This window comes from Oncorhynchus gorbuscha, unplaced genomic scaffold (genome assembly GCF_021184085.1).
Source record: "Oncorhynchus gorbuscha isolate QuinsamMale2020 ecotype Even-year unplaced genomic scaffold, OgorEven_v1.0 Un_scaffold_1747, whole genome shotgun sequence".
Lineage (NCBI taxonomy): Eukaryota > Metazoa > Chordata > Actinopteri > Salmoniformes > Salmonidae > Oncorhynchus > Oncorhynchus gorbuscha.
In genome coordinates, this window is record NW_025746436.1 from 44,807 (window position 1) to 72,260 (window position 27,454).

A 27,454-nucleotide genomic window follows, 5' to 3' on the forward strand; every position below is an offset into this window, starting at 1 on the left:
CAGTTGAGACAGTCTATTCCTCAAGGTGGGCTGTAACCCTGTTGAGACAGTCTATTCCTCAAGGTGGGCTGTAACCCCAGTTGAGACAGTCTATTCCTCAAGGTGGGCTGTAACCCTGTTGAGACAGTCTATTCCTCAAGGTGGGCTGTAACCCCAGTTGAGACAGTCTATTCCTCAAGGTGGGCTGTAACCCCAGTTGAGACAGTCTATTCCTCAAGGTGGGCTGTAACCCAGTTGAGACAGTCTGTTCCTCAAGGTGAGCTGTAACCCAGTTGAGACAGTCTATTCCTCAAGGTGAGCTGTAACCCAGTTGAGACAGTCTATTCCTCAAGGTGAGCTGTAACCCAGTTGAGACAGTCTATTCCTCAAGGTGAGCTGTAACCCAGTTGAGACAGTCTATTCCTCAAGGTGAGCTGTAACCCAGTTGAGACAGTCTATTCCTCAAGGTGGGCTGTAACCCCAGTTGAGACAGTCTATTCCTCAAGGTGGGCTGTAACCCAGTTGAGACAGTCTATTCCTCAAGGTGAGCTGTAACCCAGTTGAGACAGTCTATTCCTCAAGGTGAGCTGTAACCCAGCTGAGACAGTCTATTCCTCAAGGTGGGCTTTAACCCTGCAGTTGAGACAGTCTATTCCTCAAGGTGGGCTTTGAGACAGTCCCCTCAAGGTGGGCTGAGACAGTCTATTCCTCAAGGTGGGCTGTGAGACAGTCTATTCCTCAAGGTGGGCTGTAACCCCAGGTGAGACAGTCTATTCCTCAAGGTGGGCTTTAACCCTGCTGAGACAGTCTATTCCTCAAGGTGGGCTGTGATACAGGTGAGACAGTCTATTCCTCAAGCTGGGCTGTGGAAGTGTTTTACACTGTAGGCCTTTAATCGATGGTGAAGAAAATGAGACTGTATTGTGTCGTGTTTGGCCACTGTAGGTGTAATGATAATAGTAGAATATATTCCATTTATCAGACGCTTTTATCCACAGCGCTGTACAGTCATGTGTGCATCCATTTTCCATATGGGTCAAAGTTCAATCTGTTTCTGTGGTCCTAAGATATTTGGAGCAGTCTTGGAGGCAGCCGTCTCGTGGGTGGTCTCCTGCCCCTATCCTCCGTCAGTGTTAGTTTTGGGGGTGTTTCACCTCTCTGTACCTCTGGAGAGCTGACCGTGTGTTTCTCCTTTCAGCAACGGAGATAAGAGGGCCCTGACCTGGAAGATCCTGCCAAAGAAAGCCTGTAAAAACCTGATGAATGTGCTGAACAATCTCTACCAGCAACTGGTGGACGGTGAGTAGAGGACCGTACTGTACTGTGTGGATAGAGGACTAAAGATTTCAGAATGAATAAACTGGGTCAAGTGTAGCCTGAGTTGCCAGATGTGACTCTGGTTCCGCCTCAGTTCACTCCTTTAATATAACAAAGACAAAGGAGTTGGCAACAAAAAAAGATCTGGCAACCAAGCTAGATCAATAACACTTTTTTCAATAAAACTCATTTTCAAGGTGAAAGATTCTTTCAAGCTGATGTGTTTGACTCTCAGGTGTTTGTCTCCTGCTGAATATGATGAGCCACTGTAGCAGTAGTGTAGGAGTACTTTACGTGTTTGTCTCCTGCTGAATATGATGAGCCACTGTAGCAGTAGTGTAGGAGTACTTTACGTGTTTGTCTCCTGCTGAATATGATGAGCCACTGTAGCAGTAGTGTAGGAGTACTTTACGTGTTCGTCTCCTGCTGAATATGATGAGCCACTGTAGCAGTAGTGTAGGAGTACTTTACGTGTTTGTCTCCTGCTGAATATGATGAGCCACTGTAGCAGTAGTGTAGGAGTACTTTATGTGTTTGTCTCCTGCTGAATATGATGAGCCACTGTAGCAGTAGTGTAGGAGTACTTTACGTGTTTGTCTCCTGCTGAATATGATGAGCCACTGTAGCAGTAAAACTTTATGTGTTTGTCTCCTGCTGAATATGATGAGCCACTGTAGCAGTAGTGTATTCCTCTCCTGCTGAATATGATGAGCCACTGTAGCAGTAGTGTAGGAGTACTTTACGTGTTTGTCTCCTGCTGAATATGATGAGCCACTGTAGCAGTAGTGTAGGAGTACTTTACGTGTTTGTCTCCTGCTGAATATGATGAGCCACTGTAGCAGTAGTGTTTTCTCACGTGTTTGTCTCCTGCTGAATATGATGAGCCACTGTAGCAGTAGTGTAGGAGTCTACGTGTTTGTCTCCTGCTGAATATGATGAGCCACTGTAGCTACGTGTTTGTCTCCTGCTGAATATGATGAGCCACTGTAGCAGTAGTGTAGGAGTACTTTACGTGTTTGCATTCTTCTTCTTCTCTCCTCTTCCTCTGTAACAAAACCACCAGTTAGTATTACGTGTTTGCATCTCTCTCTCCCTCTTTTTCTCTCACACCCCTCTATCTCCCCCTCCTCCTCGTCTCCTTCTCTTCTTTCTCCTCTGAATATGATGAGCCACTCTAGTGCATTTTTCTCTCTCTCGCTCTCTCTTTCTGTAGCTGCATCTCTCTGAATATTGAGCCACTGTAGCAGCTGCATCTCTACTCTCTCGCTGCATCTCTCTCTCCTCTCTTTCTCCTCTACCAAACCCTCTATATTAAAGAACAGTGTTGTATCATTCTTCTTCTTCTCTCCTCTTCCTCTGTAACAAAACCACCAGTTAGTATTACATCATTATTCCTCTCTCGCTGCATCTCTCTCTCTCTCTGCATCTCTCTCTCCCTCTTTTTCTCTCACACCCCTCTATCTCCCCCCAACCTCCCCTTCTTCTGCTCTCTCGCTGCATCTCTCTCTCGCTCTCTCTTTCTTGCTGCATCTCTCTTTCGATCGCTTCATCTCACTCTCTCGCTGCATCTCTCTCCTCTTTTCTCTACCCCTCTCTCTCTCCTCTCTTCTCTCTCTCGCTGCATCTCTCTCTCCCTCTCTTTCTCTCTTACCCATCTCTCTCTTCTCTTCTCTCTCTCGCTGCATCTCTCTCTCCCTCTCTTTTTCTCTCACCCCTCTCTCTCCTCTCTCCCCCCGCTCTCTTCTCTCTCCTCTCACTATCTCTCCTCCCTCTCCTCCTTTCTCTCTCTCCCCCCACTCCCTCTCCCTACCTGCTCTATTTGTCTCCATTAGTTCAGTTGTGTTATTTATATCCTAGCCAGTAAACCTGCTGCCTGCTTATTGAGAAATCAAATACAAATCGAATAGTGTTCCATTCTGAGACTCAGTGAGGCTGAAAATGTGTCCTGCCACTGCATCAGTGTCTGGGAATATTGAACATCGATACAGATTGGCAGAGTGACAAGCTGAGCCTGATCTGTAGCTCAGTTGTTAGAGCATGGCGCTTGTAACGCCAGGGTAGTGGGTTCGATCCCCGCGACCACCCATACGTAGAATGTATGCACACATGACTGTAAGTCGCTTTGGATAAAAGCGTCTGCTAAATGGCATATATATATATATATGATCTTTAGGGACTTGTTTCTCAGAGGAAAAGTAACTTCAGTAGAGATTTAAACTGTGTGATTTACCCTTTCATCTAGTTCAACAACAACAAGACAGACAGAACCCAAAACCCCCCACGTCATCAACTCACCTTTCATACAGACAGTCCTGCTTGTTTTAAGTTGTGTTTTAAACTGTCTTCAACTGTGACAGGTAGTTAAACATAGCAGACAAAATATTAAGAACACCTTCCTAATATTATGTTGCTTAAAAATCCTTCTTTAACCGGTCTTCTCCACTTCATCTACACTGATTGAAATGGATTTTACCACGTTACATCAGTAAGGGATCATATCTTTCACCTGGATTCATCTGGTCAGTCTATGTCATGGAAGGAGCAGGTGTTCCTAATGTTTTGTCCACCCATTGTATCTTCAAAGAGTGTTTTCCTCTATGTATCTCTGGAACTGCATGAGGGATGCATCCCACATGGCTCCCTGTCCCCTATGTAGTGCACTACATTAAGGAATATGGTGCCATTTGGGACAAACCCTATAAGATACAAAAAACATATTTTCCATTGGTTCCCCCCAGATTAGCAGAACTGTTCCACTGGATATCATAAGGTGAATGCACCAATTTGTAAGTCGCTCTGGATAAGAGCGTCTGCTAAATCACTTAAATGTAAATGTCTTAAATGTAAAACCAACAGCCCTGTTTTCTATTGGTTCCCCCCAGATCAGCAGAACCAACAACACTTTTTTCTATTGGTTCCCCCCAGATCAGCAGAACCAACAACACTCTTTTCTATTGGTTCCCCCCAGATCAGCAGAACCAACAACACTCTTTTCTATTGGTTCCCCCCAGGTCAGCAGAACCAACAACACTCTTTTCTATTGGTTCCCCCCAGATCAGCAGAACCAACAACACTCTTTTATATTGGTTCCCCCCAGATCAGCAGAACCAATATCCCTATTTTCTATTGGTTCCCCAGGTCAGCAGCATCCTGATGGCCTATTGGAGCTGAGTATGAGTGACTGTACAGAGCTGGCCTGTGGGAAGAGCCTCCACAGCCTGGAGATGGAGATACAGGAAGCCTTCCTCAGGTTCATGGCGGCCATCTTGAAAGGCTACCGCTCATACCTGAGACCCATCACCCAGGCCCCGTCTGAGAAGACTACTGACGCCTCCTCTCTCTTTGACCTGCAAGGTTAGTACCGGCTTGGTGTGTGTGTGTGTGTGTGTGTGTGAGTCTCTGTGTGTGTATGTGAGTCTATGTGTGTGTGAGTCTCAGTGCATGTGCAGGTCTGGAGCTCTAGCTAGCTGCAGCTGTTCTCTGCTCCAGAGTCTGGACTGGGGCCAGTTGAAGCTGGCTAATACCACACCTGATAGAGTTGAGTCTGGACTGGGGCCAGTTGAAGCTGGCTAATACCACACCTGATAGAGTTGAGTCTGGACTGGGGCCAGTTGAAGCTGGCTAATACCACACCTGATAGAGTTGAGTCTGGACTGGGGCCAGTTGAAGCTGGCTAATACCACACCTGATAGAGTTGAGTCTGGACTGGGGCCAGTTGAAGCTGGCTAATACCACACCTGATAGAGTTGAGTCTGGACTGGGGCCAGTTGAAGCTGGCTAATACCACACCTGATAGAGTTGAATCTGGACTGGGGCCAGTTGAAGCTGGCTAATTTAATTTTTTTAATTTTACCTTTATTTAACCAGGCAAGTCAGTTAAGAACATATTCTTATTTTCAATGACGGCCTGGGAACAGTGGGTTAACTGCCTGTTCAGGGGCAGAACGACAGATTTGTACCTTGTCAGCTCGGGGGTTTGAACTCGCAACCTTCCGGTTACTAGTCCAACGCTCTAACCACTAGGCTACGCTTCCGCCCCAAAATACCATCCAATCTGCACTGTCTCTGGTGGCTAAACTAGTCAGACGGTCCTTTATTGTTAAAGACTGCAATGGCTAGCCGTAGCCAAGGGCTTCATCCCAAATGGCACCCTATCCTTTATTTAGTGCATTATTTTTGACCATGGCCCATAGACAAGGACATGAACATTCTCTAGTGGATGCTAGCCATGCTAGCTGTAGCCAAGGACATGAACATTCTCTAGTGGATGCTAGCCATGCTAGCTGTAGACAAGGACATGGGCATTCTCTAGTGGATGCTAACCATGCTAGCTGTAGACAAGGACATGGGCATTCTCTAGTGGATGCTAACCATGCTAGCTGTAGACAAGGACATGGGCATTCTCTAGTGGATGCTAACCATGCTAGCTGTAGACAAGGACATGAACATTCTCTAGTGGATGCTAACCATGCTAGCTGTAGACAAGGACATGGGCATTCTCTAGTGGATGCTAACCATGCTAGCTGTAGACAAGGACATGAGCATTCTCTAGTGGATGCTAACCATGCTAGCTGTAGACAAGGACATGTGAGCAGCTGTAGCCAAGGACATGAGCATTCTCTAGTGGATGCTAACCATGCTAGCTGTAGACAAGGACATGGGCATTCTCTAGTGGATGCTAACCATGCTAGCTGTAGACAAGGACATGGGCATTCTCTAGTGGATGCTAACCATGCTAGCTGTAGCCAAGGACATGAGCATTCTCTAGTGGATGCTAACCATGCTAGCTGTAGCCAAGGACATGAGCATTCTCTAGTGGATGCTAACCATGCTAGCTGTAGACAAGGACATGGGCATTCTCTAGTGGATGCTAACCATGCTAGCTGTAGCCAAGGACATGAGCATTCTCTAGTGGATGCTAACCATGCTAGCTGTAGCCAAGGACATGAGCATTCTCTAGTGGATGCTAACCATGCTAGCTGTAGCCAAGGACATGAGCATTCTCTAGTGGATGCTAACCATGCTAGCTGTAGACAAGGACATGGGCATTCTCTAGTGGATGCTAACCATGCTAGCTGTAGCCAATGACATGAGCATTCTCTAGTGGATGCTAACCATGCTAGCTGTAGCCAAAGACATGTTGGATATGAGGATTGTGATCCCGACAAATAGGGATGAGGAGTTTAGAGAGACCTCTGCAGTATTGTTATGTAATGACTAGAGCTGAAAGACACACACACACAAGTATGGGTAATGGGAGAATGTGCTTTCTCAATGTGTTTCTTTGGCCAAGTGGTGTGGGTGTATCTGTATCCATAGAGAATCTATCAGCTGTCCATTAGTATTACTGTAGGGACCCACAACAACACAAAGCTTGGCCTCCATGACTGCAGTGAGCCAATGACCAACCATCCTCCTCACTCCCCTTGGCCCTGTCTGTCCTGTAGGTCAGCTGTTAGTCAGATCAGCTGTTAATCAAGTCAGCTGTTAAACAGGTCAGCTGTTAATCAAGTCAGCTGTTAATCAAGTCAGCTGTTAATCAAGTCAGCTGTTAAACAGGTCAGCTGCTAGTCAGCCCAGCTCGGTTTAACACTTAAGGAAGTCACTTCCCTGTTTTGCACCCTAGATTGGCCATGTGTTAACTTACCTGCACGACTGTGCCTAGCTAAGGTACATCTGTTGTTATTTTAAAAGAGAATGTGTTCTCAAAGACTTACCTGGTGAAATAAAGACTCACCTGGTTAAATATGGACTCACCTGGTTAAATAAAGACTTACCTGTTTAAATAAAGACTTACCTGGTTAAATAAAGACTTACCTGGTTAAATAAAGACCCACCTGGTTAAATAAAGATGTACCTGGTTAAATAAAGACTTGCCTGGTTAAATATGGACTCACCTGGTTAAATAAAGACATACCTGGTTAAATAAAGACTCACCTGGTTAAATAAAGACTCACCTGGTTAAATAAAGACTCACCTGGTTAAATAAAGACTCACCTGGTTAAATAAAGACTCACCTGGTTAAATAAAGACTCACCTGGTTAAATAAAGACTTACCTGGTTAAATAAAGACTTACCTGGTTAAATAAAGACTCACCTGGTTAAATAAAGGTTAAAAAAATTACAAAATTAAGCAGCGTGCTTCATGGTCAAGGTTCCAAGACCCTAAACCTATTTTGCCAGATATATCTAGCAGTGAACTACAAATGTTCCATTTCTCCCTCCCCAACCGTCCTCTTCAGGGTTCCTGAAGAGCAGAGACCGGTCCCACCAGACGTTCTACTGTATCTTTTAAGGTTTCTCATATGGTTGTAATGTTCTGTAGGGTTCCTGAAGAGCAGAGACCGGTCCCACCAGACGTTCTACTGTATCTTTTTAAGGTTCTTGTTATGATTCTCATATGGTTGTAATGTTCTGTAGGGTTCCTGAAGAGCAGAGACCGGTCCCACCAGACGTTCTACTGTATCTTTTAAGGTTCCTCATATGGTTGTAATGTTCTGTAGGGTTCCTGAAGAGCAGAGACCGGTCCCACCACGTTCTACTGTATCTTTTAACCGGTCCCACCAGAAGTTTTACTGTATCTTGTTATGATTCTCATATGGTTGTAATGTTCTGTAGGGTTCCTGAAGAGCAGAGACCGGTCCCACCAGAAGTTCTACTGTATCTTGTTATGATTCTCATATGGTTGTAATGTTCTGTAGGGTTCCTGAAGAGCAGAGACCGGTCCCACCAGAAGTTCTACTCCCTGATGACCAAGACTCAGATGTTCATCAGATTCATAGAGGAGTGCTCCTTCGTCTCAGACAAAGACGCCAGCTTGGCCTTCTTCGATGACTGTGTGGACAAGGTACAGCTTGGTTTATAATACTGTCATCCTGGTCCTGTATAGACCTATCCTCTGAAATAACCCTAACCCTTCCCCATACAGCTTGGTTTATAGTACTATATCATCCTAGTCATATATAGACCTATCCTCTGTGAAATGTATCTCCCTGTCTAGTAACTATGCTATCCTCTATTAGTGTTCTTCTCCCTGTCTAGTAGCTATGCTATCCTCTATCAGTGTTCTTCTCCCTGTCTAGTAGCTATGCTATCCTCTATCAGTGTTCTTCTCCCTGTCTAGTAGCTATGCTATCCTCTATCAGTGTTCTTCTCCCTGTCTAGTAGCTATGCTATCCTCTATCAGTGTTCTTCTCCCTGTCTAGTAGCTATGCTATCCTCTATCAGTGTTCTTCTCCCTGTCTAGTAGCTATGCTATCCTCTATCAGTGTTCTTCTCCCTGTCTAGTAGCTATGCTATCCTCTATCAGTGTTCTTCTCCCTGTCTAGTAGCTATGCTATCCTCTATCAGTGTTCTTCTCCCTGTCTAGTAGCTATGCTATCCTCTATCAGTGTTCTTCTCCCTGTCTAGTAGCTATGCTATCCTCTATCAGTGTTCTTCTCCCTGTCTAGTAGCTATGCTATCCTCTATCAGTGTTCTTCTCCCTGTCTAGTAGCTATGCTATCCTCTATCAGTGTTCTTCTCCCTGTCTAGTAGCTATGCTATCCTCTATCAGTGTTCTTCTCCCTGTCTAGTAGCTATGCTATCCTCTATCAGTGTTCTTCTCCCTGTCTAGTAGCTATGCTATCCTCTATCAGTGTTCTTCTCCCTGTCTAGTAGCTATGCTATCCTCTATCAGTGTTCTTCTCCCTGTCTAGTAGCTATGCTATCCTCTATCAGTGTTCTTCTCCCTGTCTAGTAGCTATGCTATCCTCTATCAGTGTTCTTCTCCCTGTCTAGTAGCTATGCTATCCTCTATCAGTGTTCTTCTCCCTGTCTAGTCTCTATGCTATCCTCTATGTTCTTATCCTCTAGTCAGTGTTCTTCAGTGTTCTTCTCCTGTCTAGTCTCTATGCTATCCTCTATCAGTGTTCTTCTCCCTGTCTAGTAGCTATGCTATCCTCTATCAGTGTTCTTCTCCCTGTCTAGTAGTAGTCCTTAAAAATAAATATTAGTGCTTGTAAAAAAAAAAGTACTTGAAGTGTTCTTCTCCCTGTCTAACCCAGCATTTCAGTGTTCTTTCCTGAGTTTGCTATCCTCATACTCCAGTGTTCTCCCGTGCTCCAATTTGCTCAATCAGTGAGCACTGTAGTATGCATTTTGGGAAACACCTTGTGAGTAATTTAATTAGTTGTGTTACTCTTGGCTGGAGTCTAAAGCCTGCACCCACAGTGTTCTTGACCCATTGTGGATAAGATTGCCCAGTGTTCTTCCCCTGATTAACATCTAGCTGGTTTTCTTCCTGTCTAGCCTCTTCTAGTCCAATCAGCCCTTTATCCATGGTACTGTCAGTGTTATTTCCTTTAACCATGGTACCTATCAGTGTTATTTCCTTTAACCATGGTACTGTCTGTGTTATTTCCTTTAGTAGCCATGGTACTATCAGTGTTATTTCCTGTTAACTATGCATGGTATCTGTTCTACTGTCTGGTTATTTCCTTTAACCATGGTACTGTCTATCCTCTGTCAGTGTTATTTCCTTTAACCATGGTACTGTCAGTGTTATTTCTAGTTTAGCCATGGTACTGTCTGGTTATTTCTTCCCTGTCTAGTAGCTGTCTGGTTATTTCTGTCTTTAACCATGGTACTGTCTACTGTCTGGTTATTTCCTTTAACCATGGTACTGTCTGGTTATTTCCTTTAGCCATGGTACTGTCTGGTTATTTCCTTTAACCACGGTACTGTCTGGTTATTTCCTTTAACCATGGTACTGTCTGGTTATTTCCTTTAGTAGCCATGGTACTGTCTGGTTATTTCCTTTAACCATGGTACTGTCTGGTTATTTCCTTTAACCATGGTACTGTCTGGTTATTTCCTTTAACCATGGTACTGTCTGGTTATTTCCTTTAACCATGGTACTGTCTGGTTATTTCCTTTAACCACGGTACTGTCTGGTTATTTCCTTTAACCACGGTACTGTCTGGTTATTTCCTTTAACCATGGTACTGTCTGGTTATTTCCTTTAACCATGGTACTGTCTGGTTATTTCCTTTAGTGTTCTTTCCATGGTACTGTCTGGTTATTTCCTTTAACCACGGTACTGTCTGGTTATTTCCTTTAGCCATGGTACTGTCTGGTTATTTCCTTTAACCATGGTACTGTCTGGTTATTTCCTTTAACCATGGTACTGTCTGGTTATTTCCTTTAACCAAGGTACTGTCTGGTTATTTCCTTTAACCATGGTACTGTCTGGTTATTTCCTTTAACCACGGTACTGTCTGGTTATTTCCTTTAACCATGGTACTGTCTGGTTATTTCCTTTAACCATGGTACTGTCTGGTTATTTCATTTACCATCAGTCCTGCTCTCCTCCAACTGTCTCTAACTCAATATGCTCCCTTCTCTTCTCTTCTCTTGTTCCCCCTCTCCTCTCTGCCTCCCTGTGCATGCAGCTCTACAGTGCAGACAAAGGAGGCAAGGTGAGTGTGACTGTGTCCACCCTGACACTCTACCACCCTGACACTCCCTGTCCACCCTGCTATCCTCTATACCACCCTGACACTCTACCACCCTGACATCCTACCACCCTGACACTCTACCACCCTGTCTCTACCACCCTCTATCACTCTACCACCCTGACATCCTACCACCCTGACACTACCACCCTGACATCCTCTATCAGTGTTCTCTACCACCCTGACATCCTACCACCCCACAGTCTACCACCCTGACACTCTACCACCCTGACATCCTACCACCCTCACACTCTACCACCCTCACACTCTACCACCCTGACATCCTATCCCACCCTCACACTCTACCACCCTGACACTCTACCACTCTAATATCTACCACCCTGACATCTGTCTACCACCCTGACATCTCTACCACCCTGACACTCTACCACCCTGACATCCTACCACCCTGACACTCTACCACCCTGACATCCTACCACCCTCACTCCCTAGTAGCTACTCTATCCTGACATCTATCAGTGTTCATCCTACCACCCTCACACTCTACCACCCTGACACTCTACCACCCTGACATCCTACCACCCTGACACTCTACCACCCTGTCAGTCCTACCATCACTCTACCACCCTGACATCCTACCACCCTGACATCCTACCACCCTGACACTGCTACCACTCTACCACCCTGACACTCTACCCTGACAGTGTTCTACTCACTGTCTAGCTACATCCTCTACCTTCTCCCTGACATCCTACCACCCTGACACTGTACCACCCTGACATCCTACCACCCTCTACACTCTACCACCCTGACATCCTACCACCCTGACAGTTGTGTTCTACCACCCTGACATCCTACCACCCCTGGACACTCTACCACCCTGACATCCTACCACCCTCACATCAGCCCTTCTACCACCCTGACATCCTACCACCTGACTCTGTCACCCTCTCCACCACCCTGACATCCTACCACCCTCACACTCTACCACCATGGTCTGACATCCTACCACCCTGTACCACCCTCACACTCTACCACCCTGGCACTCTACCATCCTGACACTCTACCACCCTGACACTCTACCACCCTGACACTCTACCACCCTGACTATACCACCCTGACCACCCTGACATTCTGCTACCTACCCTATACCATGGTGTTCTGACCACCCTGTCTAGTACTACTCTACCACCCTACACTCTACCACCCTTCTTCTCCTGTCTAGTATCCCCTCCCTCTACCACCCTCTGACACACTCTACCACCCCTGACACTCTACCACCCTGACACTCTACCATCCTGACACTCTACCACCCTGACACTCTACCACCCTGACACTCTACCACTCTACCACCCTGACACTCTACCACCCTGACACTATACCACCCTGACACTCTACCACCCTGACACTCTACCACCCTGACACTCTACCACCCTGACACTCTACCACTCTACCACCCTGACACTATACCACTCTACCACCCTGACACTCTACCACTCTACCACTCTACCACCCTGACATTGTACCAATCTACCACCCTGACACTATACCACTCTACCACCCTGACACTCTACCACCCTGACACTATACCACTCTACCACCCTGACACTCTACCACCCTGACATCCTACCACCCTCACATCCTACCACCCTGACATCCTACCACCCTGACATCCTACCACCCTGACACTCTACCACTCTACCACCCTGACACTCTACCACTCTACCACCCTGACACTCTACCAACCTGACATCCTACCACCCTGACACTATACCACCCTGACATCCTACCACCCTGACACTCTACCACCCTGACATCCTACCACCCTGACACTCTACCACCCTGACATCCTACCACCCTCACACTCTACCACCCTGACATCCTACCACCCTCACACTCTACCACCCTGACATCCTACCATCCTGACATCCTACCACCCTCACACTCCACCACCCTGACATCCTACCACCCTCACACTGTACCACTCTGACATTCTACCACCCTGACACTGTACCACCCTGACACTCTACCACCCTGGCACTCTACCATCCTGACACTGTACCACCCTGACACTCTACCACCCTGACACTCTACCACCCTGACATTGTACCACTCTACCACCCTGACACTCGTACCACCCTGACATTCTGCCACCCTGACACTATACCACCCTGACACTCTACCACCCTGACATCGTACCACTCTACCACCCTGACACTGTACCACCTACCACCCTGACACTCTACCACCCTGACACTCTACCACCCTGACACTCTACCACCCTGATACTCTACCACCTACCACCCTGACACTCTACCACTCTACCACCCTGACACTATACCACCCTGACACTCTACCACCCTCTACCACCCTGACACTCTACCACCCTGACACTCTACCACCCTGACACTCTACCACTCTACCACCCTGACACTATACCACTCTACCACCCTGACACTCTACCACCCTGACACTCTACCACCCTGACACTGTACCACCACCACCCTGACACTATACCACTCTACCACCCTGACACTCTACCACCCTGACACTATACCACTCTACCACCCTGACACTGTACCACCCTGACACTGTACCACCCTGACACTATACCACCCTGACACTCTACCACCCTGACACTCTACCACCCTGACACTCTACCACCCTGACACTCTACCACCCTGACACTATACCACTCTACCACCCTGACACTGTACCACCCTGACACTCTACCACCCTGACACTATACCACTCTACCACCCTGACACTGTACCACCCTGACACTATACCACTCTACCACCCTGACACTGTACCACCCTGACACTATACCACTCTACCACCCTGACACTGTACCACCCTGACACTATACCACTCTACCACCCTGACACCCTGACACTCTACCACCCTGACACTATACCACCCTGACACTAATACCACTCTACCACCCTGACACTCTACCACCCTGACACTCTACCACCCTGACACTCTACCACCCTGACACTCTACCACTCTACCACCCTGACACTATACCACTCTACCACCCTGACACTCTACCACCCTACCACTCTACCACCCTGACACTATACCACCCTACCTCTACCACCCTGACACTCTACCACCCTGACACTCTACCACCCTGACACTATACCACTCTACCACCCTGACACTCTACCACCCTGACACTATACCACCCTGACACTCTACCACCCTAACACTCTACCACCCTGACACTATACCACTCTACCACCCTGACACTCTACCACCCTGACACTCTACCACCCTGACACTATACCACTCTACCACCCTAACACTGTACCACCCTGACACTATACCACCCTGACACTCTACCACCACCTGACACTCTACCACCCTGACACTCTACCACCCTGACACTCTACCACCCTGACACTATACCACTCTACCACCCTGACACTGTACCACCCTGACACTCTACCACCCTGACACTATACCACTCTACCACCCTGACACTGTACCACCCTGACACTATGACACTCTACCACCCTGACACTGTACCACCCTGACACTATACCACTCTACCACCCTGACACTGTACCACCCTGACACTATACCACTCTACCACCCTGACACTATACCACCCTGACACTCTACCACCCTGACACTGTACCACCCTGACACTACCACCCTGACACTCTACCACCCTGACACTGTACCACCCTGACACTACCTACCACCCTGACACTCTACCACTGACACTCTACCACCCTGACACTATACCACTCTACCACCCTGACACTCTACACTCTACCACCCTGACACTATACCACTCTACCACCCTGACACTCTACCACCCTGACACTCTACCACCCTGACACTATACCACTCTACCACCCTGACACTCTACCACCCTGACACTATACCACCCTGACACTATACCACTCTACCACCCTGACACTCTACCACCCTGACACTCTACCACCCTGACACTCTACCACTCTACCACCCTGACACTATACCCTCTACCACCCTGACACTATACCACTCTACCACCCTGACACTGTACCACCCTGACACTCTACCACTCTACCACTCTACCACCCTGACTCTCTACCACCCTGACACTATACCACTCTACCACCCTGACACTCTACCACCCTGACACAACTGATTTACTGTCAACTAAGTTCTGTCCATACTACTGTTGCTTCATTCTACAGGGTATGCTAGTGTGAATATATTGCTTCATTCTACAGGGTATGCTAGTGTGAATATGTTGCTTCATTCTACAGGGTATGCTAGTGTGAATATATTGCTTCATTCTACAGGGTATGCTAGTGTGAATATATTGCTTCATTCTACAGGGTATGCTAGTGTGAATATATTGCTTCATTCTACAGGGTATGCTAGTGTGAATATATTGCTTCATTCTACAGGGTATGCTAGTGTGAATATGTTGCTTCATTATACAGGGTATGCTAGTGTGAATATATTGCTTCATTCTACAGGGTATGCTAGTGTGAATATATTGCTTCATTCTACAGGGTATGCTAGTGTGAATATATTGCTTCATTCTACAGGGTATGCTAGTGTGAATATACTACTCTGCTACCTTCCCTTCTGTAGTAAAACACAGCGAGTCTCTCTACTCTGCATTACACCAAGTCTTCCGTTGTGGATCGTTGTATCCAGTTTGCTGCAGCACTGGTGTCTGTGGTAGAAACCCCTACCTTCATTCTCTAATGATTTCAGCCTTGAAATTTTTCATGACTTGAGCTGAGAAGGGCTTTTTAGCAGCTCATTGATGTGTAAAAGACCTGATGGTAGAGTTGATGTGGAGGTTTAGAGTTGATGTGGAGGTTTAGAGTTGATCTGATCATTTATCACTCCAGTGCTAATCTGCAAAATTGTAATTATTCGCCTACCTCCTCATGCCTTTTGCACACATTGTATATAGACTCCCCCTTTTTTCTACTGTGTTATTGACTTGTTAATTGTTTACTCCATGTGTAACTGTGTTGTCTGTTCACACTGCTATGCTTTATCTTGGCCAGGTCGCAGTTGCAAATGAGAACTTGTTCTCAACTAGCCTACCTGGTTAAATAAAGGTGAAATAAAAAATATAAAAAAATGTGGAGGTTTACAGTTGATGTGGAGATTTACAGTTGATGTGGAGGTTTAGAGTTGATGTGGAGGTTTACAGTTGATGTGGAGATTTACAGTTGATGTGGAGGTTTACAGTTGATGTGGAGGTTTACAGTTGATGTGGAGGTTTACAGTGATTGGAGGTTTACAGTTGATGTGGAGGTTTAGAGTTGATGTGGAGATTTTACAGTTTTGGAGGTTTACAGTTGATGTGGAGGTTTACAGTTGATGTGGAGGTTTACAGTTGATGTGGAGGTTTACAGTTGATGTGGAGGTTTAGAGTTGATGTGGAGGTTTACAGTTGATTGGAGGAGTTGATGTGGAGGTTGATGTGGAGGTTTACAGTTGATGTGGAGGTTTACAGTTGATGTGGAGGTTTACAGTTGATGTGGAGGTTTACAGTTGATGTGGAGGTTTGATGTGGAGGTTTACAGTTGATGTGGAGGTTTACAGTTGATGTGGAGGTTTACAGTTGATGTGGAGGTTTACAGTTGATGTGGAGGTTTAGAGTTGATGTGGAGGTTTAGAGTTGATGTGGAGGTTTAGAGTTGATGTGGAGGTTTAGAGTTGATGTGGAGGTTTAGAGTTGATGTGGAGGTTTACAGTTGATGTGGAGGTTTACAGTTGATGTGGAGGTTTACAGTTGATGTGGAGGTTTAGAGTTGATGTGGAGGTTTACAGTTGATGTGGAGGTTTACAGTTGATGTGGAGGTTTACAGTTGGAGTTGATGTGGAGGTTTAGAGTTGATGTGGAGGTTTACAGTTGATGTGGAGGTTTACAGTTGATGTGGAGGTTTACAGTTGATGTGGAGGTTTAGAGTTGATGTGGAGGTTTACAGTTGATGTGGAGGTTTACAGTTGATGTGGAGGTTTACAGTTGATGTGGAGGTTTAGAGTTGATGTGGAGGTTTACAGTTGATGTGGAGGTTTACAGTTGATGTGGAGGTTTACAGTTGATGTGGAGGTTTACAGTTGATGTGGAGGTTTACAGTTGATGTGGAGGTTTACAGTTGATGTGGAGGTTTACAGTTGATGTGGAGGTTTACAGTTGATGTGGAGGTTTACAGTTGATGTGGAGGTTTACAGTTGATGTGGAGGTTTACAGTTGATGTGGAGGTTTACAGTTGATGTGGAGATTTACAGTTGATGTGGAGGTTTACAGTTGAGGCGTATCTTCCTCTGTCTGTGTACTGTGTACTGAATCCCTGATCCAATTATGTGGTCCATTTGCTGTGTGTGTGTGTGTGTGTGTGTGTGTGTGTGTGTGTGTGTGTGTGTGTGTGTGTGTGTGTGTGTGTGTGTGTGTGTGTGTGTGTGTGTGTGTGTGTGTGTGTGTGTGTGTGTGTGTGTGTGTGTGTGTGTGTGTGTGTGTGTGTAGTCCACTGGGTCTAGTAGACTCAGTGGTTTGTGTTGACCTGTCAGATCTCTCCCTCTACATCTGATGTAGTGAAACATGACATTCAGTAATCAGTATCTGGAGGGAGGGAGGGAGGCCTGGAGGGAGGCTTGGAGACAGGGAGAGAGGAAGGAGACAGGGAGGGAGACAGGGAGCCCTCCCTCCCTTCCTCGAGCCATCTTTCTCTCCCTCCCTGACTCCTCCCTCCCTCGATCCATCCTTCTCTCCCGCCTTCCTCGATCCATCTTTCTCTCCCTCCCTGACTCCTCCCTCCTTCCTCGATCCATCTTTCTCTCCCTCCCTGACTCCTCCCTCCTTCCTCGATCCATCTTTCTCTCCCTCCCTGACTCCTCCCTCCTTCCTCGATTCATCCTTCTCTCCTTGCCTCCCTCCTTCGATCCATCTTTCTCTCCCTCCCTCCTCCCTACCTTCCTCGATCCATCCCTCTCCCTAATCCTTAAGTATATCAGGTTAACTCACCAGAAGGGCTTATCTCAATGACACCCTCACTGCACTGTGGTGTCCCTGAGAGGATTACACACACACAAACACACACACTCCCTCCCTCAGAGAGCTCCATGTCGAGATCAGCTGAACTCAATGTTCTCGACCAGAAACAGAGAAACACAGCCTCTCTCTGCAGTCCAGTGCTTTAGCTTTTGCATTCGTGTCTTTGTTTTGGACTTGTCTACTCCAACAGAGGAAGTGTAGCCTCTGGCATGGTTTTACATCATCGCTGTCTCTCTGGCTAGTGCTGCTCTATTGCAATACTAAACACTCAGACTGTAACACACTGTACAACCAGACCTTAATCAGTTTATTTTAAAGTGTTTCTCAACATGGGAAAACATCTCATTTTAATTGTTTTAGTAATGAAGTGGTTTCCAGCAGTAGAGGAAAGATTCCACACTAAATGAGACGTTTTACCCAGAAGATGAAGAAGAGACCAGACAGACACTGTCGCAGTGTCGACTAACAATGTTTTTACTAAGCAAATAACACCTTAACGTCTCCACCTCGTCCGTCTGCTCCCACACTAAACACATCCTCACACAGCCCATGAGTTACTGACCCAGTTAACCCTAACTTTAACAGCTTTAATTGACCTCTCAGCACAAAGTGGAGTTTTATCTACTCACAGTTCATTTAACTTTAGAGCCTGACGTACACCATCTATGAGAGAGGGAGAGAGAGAGAGAGAGAGAGACGGAGAGAGACAGGCAGACAGAGAGAGAGAGAGACAGATAAACAGAGAGAGAAACAGATAAACAGAGAGAGAGAGACAGAGAGAGAGAGAGACAGTGTCCTTTAACCATTTGTACATTGTTAAAACACTGTTTATATATAATATGACATTTGTAATGTCTTTATTGTTTTGAAACTTCTGTATGTGTAATGTTTACTGTTCATTTTTATTGTTTACTTCACTTTATATATTCACTTTATATATTATCTACCTCACTTGCTTTGGCAATGTTAACACATGTTTCCCATGTTGAATTGAGAGAGAGAGAGAGACAGAGAGAGAGACAGAGAGACAGAGAGAGAGACAGAGAGAGAGACAGAGAGAGAGAGACAGACAGACAGACAGAGAGACAGACAGACAGACAGACAGACAGACAGACAGACAGACAGACAGACAGACAGACAGACAGACAGACAGACAGACAGACAGACAGACAGACAGACAGACAGACAGACAGACAGATCAACTACCAGGGACTAGCTACACACAGTGAAGGACTGTCTCCTAGGACAGGGACTAGCTACACACAGTGAAGGACTGTCTCCTAGAATAGGGACTAGCTACACACAGTGAAGGACTGTCTCCTAGGACAGGGACTAGCTACACACAGTGAAGGACTGTCTCCTAGGACAGGGACTAGCTACACGCAGTGAAGGACTGTCTCCTAGGACAGGGACTAGCTACACGCAGTGAAGGACTGTCTCCTAGGACAGGGACTAGCTACACACAGTGAAGGACTGTCTCCTAGGACAGGGACTAGCTACACACAGTGAAGGACTGTCTCCTAGGACAGGGACTAGCTACACGCAGTGAAGGACTGTCTCCTAGGACAGGGACTGACTAGTGGATACTCTGCATTGTTTGGTAGGCTGTTAATACAACCCTGAGGCCTAGTTCCCTTCCTGCACATTCATGTTTTCGTGTCCCTCCTCTCAGGTGGACAGCGATAAGCCAGATGAGACCAGGCTGATAGAGATTGATGAATCACAGCGCAGCGAGCACACAGTCTTCATCACACCCCCTGAACTACCCCACCTGCCTGATGGAGAGGAGCACCCACTCTGCTACAGGTGCTGAACCCACTGTGTGTTCTGCCTCCCCCAGCTATGTGTTAACCCCAGTGTGTTCTGCCTCCCCCAGCTATGTGTTAACCCCAGTGTGTTCTGCCTCCCCCAGCTATGTGTTAACCCCAGTGTGTTCTGCCTCCCCCAGCTATGTGTTAACCCCAGTGTGTTCTGCCTCCCCCAGCTATGTGTTAACCCCAGTGTGTTCTGCCTCCCCCAGCTATGTGTTAACCCCAGTGTGTTCTGCCTCCCCCAGCTATGTGTTAACCCCAGTGTGTTCTACCTCCCCCAGCTATGCAGGTTTCCCGGTGTTGAGTCTTGATCTGTTTGACCCCATGGAAGGCCTCCGACCCCCTGCCTCTCGGCTGGCTGCCCGACAGAGCTGCCCAACTAGCCCTGCACCCATGTTCAGACGCACCAAACAGGTCAACACACACACACACACACACACACACACACACACACACACACACACACACACACACACACACACACACACACACACACACACACACACACACACACACACACACACACACACACACACACACACACACACACACACAATACACACACACACACACACACACACACACACACAACACACACACACACACACACACACACACACACACACACACACACACACACAATGCACAATACACACATTCTTTATGGTTTAATGTCACTGATTGGCCAGAGAGTCCCTTGATGTCTCAGGTCTGACTACTGGAAGTCCAGCAAGGAGAATGGAACTCCTCAGTGTTTTGTCTGTCCAGACGTGGTGTTTAATATCAATTCAAGGGGTTTTATTGTCAGGGGAAACATGTGTTAACATTGCCAAAGCAAGTGAAATAGACAATATACAACAGTGAAATAAACAATAGAAATTAACAGTAAACATTACACTCACAGAAGTTCCAAAAGAATAACGTCATTTCAAATGTCATATTATATGTCTATATACAGTGTTGTTAACAGATAGTTAACGTACAAAATGGAAAATAAATTAACATAAATATGGGTTGTATTTACAATGGTGTTTGTTCTTCACTGGTTGCCCTTTTCTTGTGGCAACAGGTCACACATCTTGCTGCTGTGATGCACACTGTGGAATTTCACCCAGTAGATATGGGAGTTTATCAAAATTGGATATGTTTTCAAATTCCTCAAGGATCTGTGTAATCTGAGGGAAATATGTCTCTCTAATATGGTCATACATTGGGCAGGAGGTTAGGAAGTGCAGCTCAGTTTCCACCTCATTTTGTGGGCAGTGAGCACATAGCCTGTCTTCTCTTGAGAGCCATGTCTGCCTACAGCGGCCTTTCTCAATAGCAAGGCTATACTCACTTGACCCTCCAACCCTTCTCCCCCCCCCCCGACCCCTCCAGGAGATCAAGTTGTCTCCTGTCGTGGTAATTTCCTGTATTACTAAATGATGATAGTTACAAACCACACACCAGTCAGTGTTACACTTAAACTTCATATTTTAATAATATGAGCTTCACCATAGCCCTGTGACTCTCAGATCAATTCAGTGTCTATAAATGCATTTTGAGAGTGTCAACATAATTGCAACTCAGATCTTTTATAGCAAAGATCCACCCCTCTCAACTTACATGACAAACCACAGAGGAACTCTTCACAAAGGGCCTTTTACTTAAAAAAAGGAGTATCCCATAGCCAGATAGATTATCTCTATTAGCTATAAATTACCGTTCAGTTTGGTCTCTTAGACGAGGTTCTACTTCTCGTTCTTGGTACTTCATAGTACCAAAACATTACCTCATCCAATGGCATATATCAGTTGTCAATTCTAGATACTCCCATCTCAAATACACTCCCTCCTGGACAAGCTCACTGAGGGCAGTGAGCCTCTAGGTCATATACTAGGTCAAGATAAGTGCCACATCAGAGGGGTAATACAATGGTTCCAGACACTGCCGTACTCCTCCCCCCCAATGGGAAAAGGAGGAGTACAGACATTGTGGAGCCCTTCACACGGTTTAGGAATAGTTACAGACACATTCAAATATGAAGACAATCCTGACCTCTCCCCACTCTGGGCTCCAAGTGACCAAGCCCTAGCTGAGAAGGGATACATGCAACTGCCAACACTATAGTCCAAAGGGAAATATTCTAATGACAAGTATCTCACAAGCATATTATGAAAATAAAACATCTTATCTATGTTACCCAACTTATTCTGATTCATCCCCAACAGTCTCCAGACCTGTTGTTGAATATTTCTCTGTCTACATTGACCCTCTCAACCCTTCTGACCTCTGACCCCTCCAGGAGATCAAGTTGTCTCAGAAGTTAGCCAAGAAGTACTCTTCCATCCCTCAGATGTGGTCCAAGTGTCTGCTGTGCCACTGCTACGGCCTGTGGTTCATCTGTCTGCCGTCCTACGTCAAGGTGTGCCACTCCAAGGTGCGGGCGCTGCGCACCGCCTACGACGTCCTCAGGAAGATGCAGGACAAGAAACTGCAGCCTCCAGACGAGGTACGGTGGTAGTTTATTACCTAGTATTGAATATGTAGACCTACCACCTAAAGCTCTCTGTCTCTCTCTCTGTCTCTCTCTGTCTCTCTGTCTCTCTCTCTCTCTGTCTCTCTCTCTCTCTCTCTGTCTCTCTGTCTCTCTCTCTCTGTCTCTCTGTCTCTCTCTCTCTGTCTCTGTCTCTCTCTCTCTGTCTGTCTCTCTCTCTCTCTCTCTCTCTCTCTCTCTCTCTCTCTCTCTCTCTCTGTCTCTCTCTCTGTCTCTCTCTCACTCTCTCTGTCTCTCTCTCTCTCGCTTTCTCTCTCTGTGTCTCTCTGTCTCACTCTCTCTCGCTCTCTCTGTCTCTCTCTCTCTCTGTGTCTCTCTGTCTCTCTCTGTCTCTCTGTCTCTGTCTCTCTCTGTGTCTCTCTGTCTCTGTCTCTCTCTGTCTCTCTCTCTGTCTCTCTCTCTGTCTCTCTCTATTTCTGTCTCCCTCTGTCTCTCTCTGTCTCTCTCTCTCTCTATTACAGAGTTCTAGAATTGGGTATCTCTTCTGCTCTAGTTATGCTACATGGTGTTGTCATAGTAACATTTAGACATTTATCTAACCCTGTTTCCTGTCCAGGTCTGTTACAGGGTCTTGATGCAGCTGTGTGGTCAGTACGGCCAGCCAGTCCTGGCGGTCAGAGTTCTGTTTGAGATGAAGAAGGCTGGAGTCCAACCCAACGCCATCACCTACGGCTACTACAACAAGGTACGGTTCCTGCAGCTGACTTTTTCTTATGGCAGCGCAATGTGCCAAATGGTGACATGTCTATGACATATTTATCTGTCCTGTGTGGAACCTGCAAGGATCCTGGAGAGGAGGTTTAGTTGAGTCTTGTAGCTATTTAGTGCATATCTATATGTAGATATATGTTGGGGTGGCAGGTAGCTTAGTGGTTAGAGCGTCGGGCCAGTAACCAAAAGGTTGCTTGATCGAATCCCCGAGCTGACAAGATAAAAAATATATTTTACCTACCGCCGTCCCCTGAGGACTGGGTTGAGAAACCCTGTTTCACCAACACTAGAACAAGATATTATAATGTACCTTCCTGTCAGGTTGTACAGTGTCTTCCTGTCAGGTTGTACAGTGTCTTCCTGTCAGGTTGTACAGTGTCTTCCTGTCAGGTTGTACAGTGTCTTCCTGTCAGGTTGTACAGTGTCTTCCTGTCAGGTTGTACAGTGTCTTCCTGTCAGGTTGTACAGTGTCTTCCTGTCAGGTTGTACAGTGTCTTCCTGTCAGGTTGTCAGTGTCTTCCTGTCAGGTTGTACAGTGTCTTCCTGTCAGGTTGTACAGTACCTTCCTGTCAGGTTGTACAGTGTCTTCCTGTCAGGTTGTACAGTACCTTCCTGTCAGGTTGTACAGTGTCTTCCTGTCAGGTTGTACAGTGTCTTCCTGTCAGGTTGTACAGTGTCTTCCTGTCAGGTTGTACAGTGTCTTCCTGTCAGGTTGTACAGTGTCTTCCTGTCAGGTTGTACAGTGTCTTCCTGTCAGGTTGTACAGTGTCTTCCTGTCAGGTTGTACAGTGTCTTCCTGTCAGGTTGTACAGTGTCTTCCTGTCAGGTTGTCAGTGTCTTCCTGTCAGGTTGTCAGTACCTTCCTGTCAGGTTGTACAGTGTCTTCCTGTCAGGTTGTACAGTACCTTCCTGTCAGGTTGTACAGTACCTTCCTGTCAGGTTGTACAGTGTCTTCCTGTCAGGTTGTACAGTGTCTTCCTGTCAGGTTGTACAGTGTCTTCCTGTCAGGTTGTACAGTGTCTTCCTGTCAGGTTGTACAGTGTCTTCCTGTCAGGTTGTACAGTACCTTCCTGTCAGGTTGTACAGTGTCTTCCTGTCAGGTTGTCAGTACCTTCCTGTCAGGTTGTACAGTGTCTTCCTGTCAGGTTGTCAGTTCCTTCCTGTCAGGTTGTCAGTACCTTCCTGTCAGGTTGTACAGTGTCTTTCTGTCAGGTTGTCAGTACCTTCCTGTCAGGTTGTACAGTGTCTTCCTGTCAGGTTGTACAGTGTCTTCCTGTCAGGTTGTCAGTTCCTTCCTGTCAGGTTGTCAGTACCTTCCTGTCAGGTTGTACAGTGTCTTCCTGTCAGGTTGTACAGTGTCTTCCTGTCAGGTTAAACAGTGTCTTCCTGTCAGGTTGTACAGTACCTTCCTGTCAGGTTGTACAGTGTCTTCCTGTCAGGTTGTACAGTACCTTCCTGTCAGGTTGTACAGTACCTTCCTGTCAGGTTGTACAGTGTCTTCCTGTCAGGTTGTACAGTACCTTCCTGTCAGGTTGTACAGTACCTTCCTGTCAGGTTGTACAGTACCTTCCTGTCAGGTTGTCAGTGTCTTCCTGTAGCAAGGCTTTCCAGGAACTGTGACTACCTTTTTAAATCCTTCTACAATACCTATCAGTCAGTAATGTCACTGTAGTTACCTCATCCATGTGCATCCCAAAGTACACCCTATGCCCTTTATATAGCACTCCTTTTGACCAGGGCCTGTAGGACTCAGATTAACCGTAGTGCACTGTAATAGGGAATAGGGTACCATTTCGGAGTCATCCAGTATGTTCTGAGTCCGCTGGCTCACAGGTCAGGAAGCAGACACAGTTTTAGGTCTCCACGGTTGCAGCCTGCGGCACCAGACACTATAATCACACAGGACATTACAGAGGCTGTCAGCGTCTCAGCAGACCTTGGCCGCATCCCAAATACCACCCCATTCTCTTTATAGTCCACTTCTTTTCATCAGAGTCTATAGAGCATCCCATAGGGCTCTGGTCTAAAGTAGTGCACTACATAGGGAATAGGATGGCATTTGGGATGCGGAACCCTGGTAACCCGGGCAGTAAATGAACGCCTGACCAGTGATGTTAACAGTAAAGGAAGGTTATCTCTGAGCACGATGGATCCGTGTTGAAGGTTACAGCACCGCTGTCCTGTACTATCTGATCCACTGTGGCATTCTGTTAGCCTCCCAAATGGCATCATATTCCCTATTGGCCCTGGTCTAATGTAGTGCACTATATAGGGAATAGGGTGCCATTTTGGATTCAGGTAATCTGGGAGTAATAGAGGGAGTTATTTTAGCCTGGTCTGTCGGTGAGGAAGTTGGTGGCCTGGTCTGTCGGTGAGGAAGGTATATTAGCCTGGTCTGTCGGTGAGGAAGTTATTTTAGCCTGGGGTATTACCACCAGTATTACCACCAGTATTACCACCTATATTACCACCAGTATTACCACCAGTATTACCACCAGTATTACCACCAGTATTACCATCAGTATTACCACCAGTATTACCACCAGTATTACCACCAGTATTACCACCAGTATCACCACCTGTATTACCAGGAGTATTACCACCAGTATTACCACCAGTATTACCACCAGTATCACCACCTGTATTACCAGGAGTATTACCACCAGTATTACCACCAGTATCACCACCTGTATTACCAGGAGTATTACCACCTGTATTACCACCAGTATTACCACCAGTATCACCACCTGTATTACCAGGAGTATTACCACCTGTATTACCACCAGTATTACCACCAGTATTACCACCAGTATTACCACCTATATTACCACCAGTATTACCACCAGTATTACCATCAGTATTACCACCAGTATCACCACCAGTATTACCAGGAGTATTACCACCAGTATCACCACCTGTATTACCAGGAGTATTACCACCAGTATTACCAGGAGTATTACCACCTGTATTACCACCAGTATTACCACCAGTATTACCACCTATATTACCACCAGTATTACCACCAGTATTACCATCAGTATTACCACCAGTATCACCACCAGGAGTATTACCACCAGTATCACCACCTGTATTACCACCAGTATTACCACCAGTATTACCACCTGTATTACCACCTGTATTACCACCAGTATTACCACCAGTATTACCACCTATATTACCACCAGTATTACCACCAGTATTACCATCAGTATTACCACCAGTATCACCACCTGTATTACCAGTATTACCACCAGTATTACCACCAGTATTACCACCTATATTACCACCAGTATTACCACCAGTATTACCATCAGTATTACCACCAGTATCACCACCAGTATTACCACCAGTATTACCACCAGTATTACCACCAGTATTACCACCTGTATTACCACCAGTATTACCACCAGTATTACCACCAGTATTACCACCAGTATTACCACCAGTATTACCACCTGTATTACCAGGAGTATTACCACCAGTATCACCACCTGTATTACCACCAGTATCACCACCTGTATTACCAGGAGTATTACCACCTGTATTACCACCAGTATTACCACCAGTATTACCACCAGTATTACCACCAGTATCACCACCTGTATTACCACCAGTATTACCACCAGTATTACCACCAGTATTACCACCAGTATTACCAGGAGTATCACCACCAGTATTACCACCAGTATTACCAGGAGTATCACCACCAGTATCACCACCAGTATCACCACCTGTATTACCAGGAGTATTACCACCAGTATTACCACCAGTAGTACCACCAGTATTACCACCAGTATTACCACCAGTATTACCACCAGTATCACCACCTGTATTACCAGGAGTATTACCACCAGTATTACCACCAGTATACCACCAGTATTACCACCAGTATTACCACCAGTATCACCACCAGTATTACCACCAGTATCACCACCAGTATTACCACCAGTATTACCACCAGTATTACCACCAGTATTACCACCAGTATACCACCAGTATTACCACCAGTATTACCACCAGTATCACCACCAGTATTACCACCAGTATCACCACCAGTATTACCACCAGTATTACCACCAGTATTACCACCAGTATCACCACCAGTATTACCACCAGTATTACCACCAGTATCACCACCAGTAGTATCACCACCTGTATTACCAGGAGTATTACCACCAGTATTACCACCAGTAATACCAGGAGTATTACCAGGAGTATTACCACCAGTATCACCACCTGTATTACCAGGAGTATTACCACCTGTATTACCACCAGTATTACCACCAGTAATACCAGGAGTATTACCAGGAGTATTACCACCTGTATTACCACCAGTATTACCAGGAGTATTACCACCTGTATTACCACCAGTATTACCATCAATTTTACCACCTGTATTACCAGGAGTATTACCACCAGTATTACCACCAGTATCACCACCTGTATTACCAGGAGTATTACCACCAGTATTACCAGGAGTATTACCACCTGTATTACCAGGAGTATTACCACCAGTATTACCACCTGTATTACCAGGAGTATTACCACCAGTATTACCAGGAGTATTACCACCTGTATTACCACCTGTATTACCACCAGTATTACCACCAGTATT

General features: G+C 46.2%; 1 protein-coding gene across 1 annotated transcript in view; it reads left to right on the forward strand.

Moving 5' to 3' along the window:
- LOC124024150 (C-myc promoter-binding protein-like) overlaps positions 1 to 27,454 on the forward strand; it is a gene marked incomplete at its 3' end in the record, with an annotated part of 100,696 nt that overhangs the window by 32,542 nt on the left and 40,700 nt on the right. Inside the window, 8 exon segments of the mRNA XM_046338147.1 lie at positions 1,178 to 1,278; positions 4,435 to 4,650; positions 7,998 to 8,143; positions 10,728 to 10,754; positions 19,451 to 19,584; positions 19,871 to 20,003; positions 21,877 to 22,083; positions 22,685 to 22,813. Of these exon segments, the coding sequence (XP_046194103.1) occupies positions 1,178 to 1,278; positions 4,435 to 4,650; positions 7,998 to 8,143; positions 10,728 to 10,754; positions 19,451 to 19,584; positions 19,871 to 20,003; positions 21,877 to 22,083; positions 22,685 to 22,813 (1,093 nt within the window).